This window comes from Ziziphus jujuba, chromosome 2 (assembly GCF_031755915.1).
Source record: "Ziziphus jujuba cultivar Dongzao chromosome 2, ASM3175591v1".
In the NCBI taxonomy this organism is placed as follows: domain Eukaryota; kingdom Viridiplantae; phylum Streptophyta; class Magnoliopsida; order Rosales; family Rhamnaceae; genus Ziziphus; species Ziziphus jujuba.
The window spans coordinates 10,629,089-10,636,488 of record NC_083380.1 but is presented as its reverse complement, the minus strand read 5'-3'; the positions used below and the strand labels follow the sequence as shown (position 1 = coordinate 10,636,488).

Here is a 7,400-nt window from a genome sequence, read left to right as displayed (position 1 = left end):
TTTATTTCAAAATTCAGCCCGATTAATAAGACAAGTGGGGTCAAGTCACATGCATGTCCGTTAATGATTCTGTCAAACTCATTATATAATAAATTTTGTAACAAATTAAAAAACTTAAAATTTAATTTGTTCAAATTAAAAATTTAGAATTTAATTCGTACAATTTTAAAATTTTAGATATCAACATAATATTATTATTATTATTTAGTTTAATCAGTGATTTGAAACGACATCGATTGAAATTTTGAATTCAATATTTGGTTAATATGTAGAAAAGAAAAATGCTAGATAATTTAATTTTCTTCCTCGGAAATTTAGGATGAATATGAAAGAGATCACATTTTTAAATTTCTTGAGTCTGAGTTAAATCTGAACTGTATGCATGAATCACCTTTTAAACATTGAATCAAGAACATTGAAAAAAAAAAATTAAAAAAAATTAACCAATTGAATTGAATCGATGTCCGTCTCTAGTAATGATGAAAAAGCAAAAGAAAAAAATAAAATAAAATAAAATAAACTTAAGTTTTGACCATATATCTAATACAATTGAATTTTTTTATATTTTGGCAAACATTTTTTTTTTTTTTTTAATAGCTGAAATTATACTTAGGCAAACTCAAGTTACAGTCTGGAGCAGCACTACTGGACAACCATCCAATTGGTTCTCATGTGGTGAATATGCACGAGTATGATAAGCCCATTAACTTCACCTATAATCCTTCAATCACAGCAAGCTCAAATACTATATAAATCACACTTTAAATAGTAAACCATCATTTACAATGAGTGGTATTATTCATATTTAGTTTCATTTTATGATGAAATCTTTTGTTTTTTTTTTTTTTTTTCCTTCCTGTCTCAAATTATATGGCATCATGTTAATAATAGACAGGATGGAAATAAAAAAAAAAAACAGTAAAAGATTTCTGTCTTTATTTATACATATAAATAGACTAACACACATAACTGGCATCATTAGTTAATTGGTATTGGTACTGCAACAAGAGGGTTTTTCAAACGCGTAACGAGCCCTGCAGTTTCAGTCATGTCCAAGTTCTTTGGCATTCCATTATTCTCATAAGGCAGCTTCCAATCAAACCAATATAAAAGATTGGCTATCACATACTCAACTTGGAACACCGCAAATGTCATACCAGGACATCCTCTTCTTCCAGAACCAAATGGAATGAATTGAAAATCTTGGCCTTTGAAATCAACTTGGTTGTTCTGAAATCTCTCAGGGACAAACTCTTCTGGTTTATCCCAAAAATTAGGATCCATTTGGATTGCCCATATATTTAAAATTACTTTGGTTTTTGGAGGAATATCATAGCCTCCCAATTTCAAACTTTCTCTTGTTTCTCTAAAATTCAGCGGACCCGCTGGATGTAGCCTTAGAGTTTCTTTGACCACACATTTTAAGTAATCCATTTGATTAATATCATTCACATCTATGCTTGATTTTTCCCGTACCACCCTTCTTACCTCTTCTTGCGCTTTCTTCATCATATTTTCATTTCTCATAAGCTCTGCCATTGCCCATTCCATTGTTGCTGAGACAGAATCACTTCCTCCCGCAAACAGATCCTGAAAATATGATTAAATACTGGTGTTTTAATATGTGGAGATTAACATCTCTTTCTATGTGTGAGTATATATATAATCATTCTTTCATTCTAGAGATTTTTGTCTGGAATCATCTAAGACAACGTCATGCATGGTTAGATTTACATAAGCGCCAGAGAGCAAGTGCCCCCGTCATTTTTTTTTTAAAACATTTTAACATGTTATTTTTTCTTAATTAATTACATAATTATTACTAAAATTTAGGCTTGTGCCTCCTCTCAATTTAAGATTTCCTATCTTATTATTCATTAATTTCCTTGTAAAATTTAGTCTTTCCCTTTTAGCTTAATTAATGCATCTAATCCAACACCAAATACTCTATTAAACATGACCCAAAAAAAAAAAACTCTATTAAACAATCCAAAAATATTTGATTTTTCACGTAAGCCTACTAATTTCTTTCTTTGACAAAAAAAAATAAATAATAATAATATCTAAAAATATGTTTCACCATTGAAACTAGTTTTTTTTTTTTTTTTTTTTTTTAAATATCGATTTCATTTTAAAGGGGAACAAACACGTATATATATATCTTCTCCCAACTTATATATAGTGATAAAAAATGAGCAAGATGGTGATGTGAAAAATTTTAATTAATAATCTAAAATTTAATTTATAATTGAGAATTTAATTGGTGATGTGATAATTTTTAACAGAAATCATATTAATATATTTTCTATTATAAGTTAAAAAAATGGTTTAGTAAAAACGGTAACATATACAATTCTACTACTATAAATATCTAATATCTAATTACATTTAATCCATGAATTATATCTTTGAAATATGTAATCAAATGTTTGTTGCCATGACAATATGCCCCATCATGTAAAAATTAATCAAATATATAAGTAAATATATATAAAGGCTAAAATAAGAAGAGAGATACCATTAAAATGGCTTTGATGTTGTCATTAGTAAGTTCAATGTCATGAACGCCATCTTTTTGAACCTGGAGGAGAATATCCACTATGTCCTTGTGATCAGAGGATTGTTCATCCTTGCCACTCAAAGCAGCCTTATGATCTTCAATTATCTTTTCAAGAAGAAGGTCTAATTCTCTGAAAGTTGCCTTGAGGCTTGAAGCCATGCCAGTGACTACGTCCATCCACTTCAAATAAGGGAAGTAATCTCCAAATTTGAAAGATGTTAGGTGGAACGTAACCCTTCTGGAGAGCTCTCCAAACGGGCTTCTAGTTCCGTGTTCTTGGCATTTCTGCCCAAGAATACATCTCGCAAGTATGTTACTTGAAGTTGCACTCAGCATCTGGCCTAGGTTCACCGTAAACCCACTTGAGCTCGCATTGCGTAATTCGCGAACTAATCCTGCAGTTTCTTCTTCCCTGATAAATCCGAAAGATTGCACGCTTTTCAAGCCCAAAAGTTCGAGAACACATATTTTCCTAGCTTCCCTCCAGTACTTACTGTATGCTGAAAAAGCAAAGTCCGAACATCCATAAAAGAAAATATCAGTAGCCACGGTTTTGGGCCGATCTGAGAAAACGATATCATGGATCTTGGTTATTTCTTTAGCCATCTCTGCAGAAGAAACGAGGAGAGTTGGAGTGTAGCCCAAGTTTATGAGGATTAGAGGACCATATTTCTGAGAGAGTGCCTGCAGAGATCGGTGAGGAAGGTTGGATAGCTGGTGAAGGTTTCCAATAATGGGTAGCTTTGGTGGGGATGGAAGTAATTTGAGTTTGGTTTGTGGTCCAGCGAGAAAAAATGTGAAGCGAAGAGAAAGGAAGAGAAGTAAAAGGAGGAAAAGGAGAGAAATGAAGTAATTAGTGAAGAGTTTGCTTCTTTGTATCTCTTCCCAAACAGGCAACAAAAATGATAACACCTCCATACTTCGGTTTAAGCACACAAAAAAGTGAAGGATAGCCTTGCCGGTCGTCCAAATATGTATATTTTGCGTACTAATTTATAGCCTGTGCAACATCAAATCAATGTGTAAGCGATCTGATTTTTTCTGGTTATTAATCGTCATGTTTGTTGATAAGGAGTCGAAATTCAATTCAAATGTTGACGAAGAAAACTGGTTCAGTAATACTATTCTACGGTGGAATATTCTTGTTCAATAAAACTATTCTACCGTGGGTTCAATATTCCGCTAGCTTTTTTTCACTTTGTGTTCCTGCTCATGTCATAATAATATAATTCTATCTTATGTTAGATTTGTTTTTTGGCTCGAGGATGAAGATTTTCTTTCCACGTTGAAGAAATTTTTGGATGGCTTTCTACTAAAACTGAACTGAAAAAAATAAAAAAAATAAAAAAATTCTAATTCTGCGTGCTTGTGGTTGTAGTTTGTAAATTTTATTGATTACGGAATCGAAGCAAGATTGAATTTTTTTGGTTAACAAAGAAAAAACCATTCTATGGTGGCCCAAGATTTGACAATGAATTTTGGATTATTTAATTATTAAAAGTGGCAATACGAGAAGAGGCCAATTTTCTTATGGATAAAGCCCATTAACTTCACTGAAGTCCAAGGGCAACTCCAAGTCCCTCTTATCCATTCCAAGCCCAAACTCTGACCCAGTCTAATGGGCGATGTATAATATCTTCGATAGAAAATATATTATATAAATTAATTATATTATATCTTGCCAAAAGATCCAGCTAACTGAGCTCCTGACCCATCATTAATTTTAATTGAAAATGATAATTATAAGTATCCAAATTAAACTAAGAACCAGAATTCCATAAGAACAAGAATGAAAGAATTAAAATGACGCTGTGAGAATAAAAGCAAAGGGAAAAAATCGCATTGACTCCCATTTATTTTGTAACTACTACAACAAACACTATTAAGGAAAATTGCATTGACTCCCATGTATTCCGCAAATGCTACAATAAACACTTTTATGGACCCCCAAAATATTTTACACCAACAACTTTTTTAAAAATTTTAAAAAATATAATTCGATTTCTCCTAAACAATTGACTCAAAATAAGACAAAAAAAATATTGGAAATAACATCAAACAATTTTTTTAAATAAGTTGGATTCAATTGGTAAGGTATTTATATATGCATATAAAAAGTTGTGAATTGAAACATTAGAATGGAACAATCTTTCTATACTAATAGAGATAGATCATCAAGGGGAATTTGGTATCTGTACAATTAGAAGAGGATTTTTTTATGAATAGTGAAACCAAAAACTTCATCCACGTCCAATTCCTCTGGTTGCTTCCAATCAAACCAATGTAAAAGATTGGCCATCAAATACTCAACAGCAAACAGTCCAAATGTCAAACCAGGACAACCTCTTCTTCCAAAACCAAATGGAATATGATGAAAATCTAGGCCTTTAATATCAATTGGGTTTTTCTCAAATTTCTCTGGGACAAACTCATTTGGTCTATCAGACACATTGGGATCCCTGTGAATTGCCCATGAATTTATAAGGACCATTACTTTTGATAGAATACATAGCCTCCCAATTTCACTCTTTCAGATATTTCTCTGTAAATCAAAGGAGCCAGTGGATGTAGTCTTAAAGTTCTTTGATTACACATTTCAAATATTTTATTTTACTCATATCGTTTACATCTATAATCGATCTTTTCCCTATTACTTTTCGTACCTCTTCTTGAGTTTTCTTCATCGTAGTTTCATTTTTCGGAAGCTCTGCCATTCCCCATTCCACTGTTGATGATGTTGTGTCGCTTCCCGCCACAAATATGCCCCGAAATATTGATACGTGTTAGTTTTAGTAAATATAATATATGATGGACGCCTAAAATTCGATTGCATATAATTTGAGTAATATAATCCATAAATTATGTATAATCAGATGTTGGACATCCACCATATGGTGGATGACTGTTCCTTGCATAGCTTTGCTATGCATATAGAGAGAGATCTATACCAATAATATGGCTTTGAGGTTGTCAAGAGTGAGTTCCTTTTCAAGCGTTCCATCTTTCTGAAGTTGGAAGAGAATGTCTACAAAATCTTTCTTATCAGAGTGATCATTCTCACCAGCTTCATGATCTTAATTATCTCTTCAAGAAAAGGGTCCAATTCTTGAAAAGTTGCCTTAAGGCTCAAAATCAAGCCAGTAAGATAATCCATCCAACTCTTACAGGGAAAAAAATCATCAAAACTGAAAGTTGTAAACTGAATTATAACCCTTTTGGTAAGCTCTCCAAACTTGCTCTTACCATCATCTTGATAAATATCAATGCCGACTTAGCTCCCTAGAAGAATCTAGAGTTATCTTGTTTTCTCTTTTAAAAATGGAGAACAACTAGTGCCTTAGAAGTGATGAGAAAAATATCTATAATTAAATATTTCTAGAAGTATCCACAGCCGACTTTCTCTTCTATAAATAGGTGGTGATGTATGAGTTAAGTGTGATGTCCAATAGCAATAGAAAAAAGAGAGAGTGCTGTACGTGTGAGTGTGAGTGTGTGTCCTTTGAGTGAGAAGAGTGTGAAAAGGTGTTTTGTGTCCTAGTGTAAGTCAAAAATCAAGTGAGTGTGAGTGTGTTAGAGTGTGTTGCTCTCTTTATACGTGAGAGTGTACCAATTGTTTTATATTAATAAAAATCAATTTTCTTGGTTTCTCCTTTAGTCCTCTGTCTCTAACATTTTTTGTATCAGAGCCTAGTTGGTCCAAGTTCGACTTTGTGGGAGCTTCTTGTTCGTGGTCACGCAGTCAAGACTAAGTTTACGTAGTGCTGCGGGAATTTTCAGCAACCATAATGGGAGACCTTCAAGTTGGTGGAGGTATTAAGAAGCTCAACAGTCAGAATTACGGCACGTGGTCAATGTGCATGAAGTCATATTTGAAGGGCCAAGATCTCTGGGAGATCATAGCTGGCAGTGAAGTCGAGCAACCACAGGATGCTGAGGCTTTGAAGAAGTGGAATATTAAAGCTGGTAAGGCAATGTTTGCCCTTAAATCTACAGTTGAAGAAGAGATGTTGGAGTACATACGGGATATTGAAGTTCCAAAAGAGGCATGGGACATGTTTTCAAGACTCTTCTTAAGGAAGAATGACACAAGGTTGCAGCTTCTCGAGAGTGAATTGCTGTCAACAACACAGCACGACATGACAATCCAGAAATATTTCAACAAGGTAAAAACTCTTAGTCGCGAAATTACTGAGTTAGATCCTAGTTCTCCTATTACAAAATCTAGAATGAGGAGAATAATTTTACATGGGTTGAGACCCGAATTTAAAGGATTTATTTCAGCCATTCAAGGTTGGCCAGTCCAACCTTCATTGATTGAATTAGAAAATTTACTTATTGATCAAGAAAATATGATCAAACAAATGGCTGGGGTCTCACTAAAGAGCGATGAAGAAGCGCTCTTTAGCGGCAGAAGAAAAGGCCGACCCAAACAACAAAAATTTAATAAGGTAAATCAACATGGAGAAGATTTTAGAGGAGAACAAAGGAATAATAGAAATAGACAACAATTTTTAGAAAATAAAAGAAATAATGGACGATTTTTTGAAAATAAAAGAGATGATGGAAGATGCTTCAACTGTGGAAGAAAAGGACATTATATTAAAAACTGTAGACTAAGGAAGAAATTTACAGAAAGTAATATAGTTATCCCAGAGCCTCAAAATAATATAAGTGAAGATGAATGGGATGTTGAAGCATCTTTAGCTACTGCTGAGCTCATGGATGGCTCAAGTTCAATGCAAGAAAGGGAAACGGCACTCGCAGTGGTTATCCCTAGATGCATTGATTATAAAAATGATTGGATTATAGACTCTGGAAGTTCAAATCATATGACGGGAGA

The 7,400-nt window shown here is 33.3% G+C and overlaps 1 protein-coding gene across 1 annotated transcript; it reads right to left on the bottom strand.

The window, feature by feature from the left end:
* Positions 1-477: 477 nt before the first annotated feature.
* LOC107418338 (phenylacetaldehyde oxime monooxygenase CYP71AN24) lies at positions 478-3,545 on the bottom strand. The gene is made up of 2 exons (XM_016027022.4): positions 2,519-3,545; positions 478-1,590 (listed from the first exon to the last, which is right to left on the bottom strand). Exons 1-2 carry the CDS (start codon positions 3,476-3,478, stop codon positions 979-981), a joined length of 1,572 nt encoding a protein of 523 aa, XP_015882508.3. The 5' UTR covers positions 3,479-3,545; the 3' UTR covers positions 478-978.
* Between the last annotated feature and the right edge of the window lie 3,855 nt (positions 3,546-7,400).

Coding starts and splice junctions, on each gene's coding strand:
- LOC107418338 (XM_016027022.4), bottom strand. CDS start 3,478: ATGGAGGTGTTATCATTTTTGTTGCCTGTTTGGGAAGAGATACAAAGA. Junction 1,591..2,518: donor ACATCAAAGCCATTTTAATG/GTATCTCTCTTC, acceptor TCATATTTTCAG/GATCTGTTTGCGGGAGGAAG.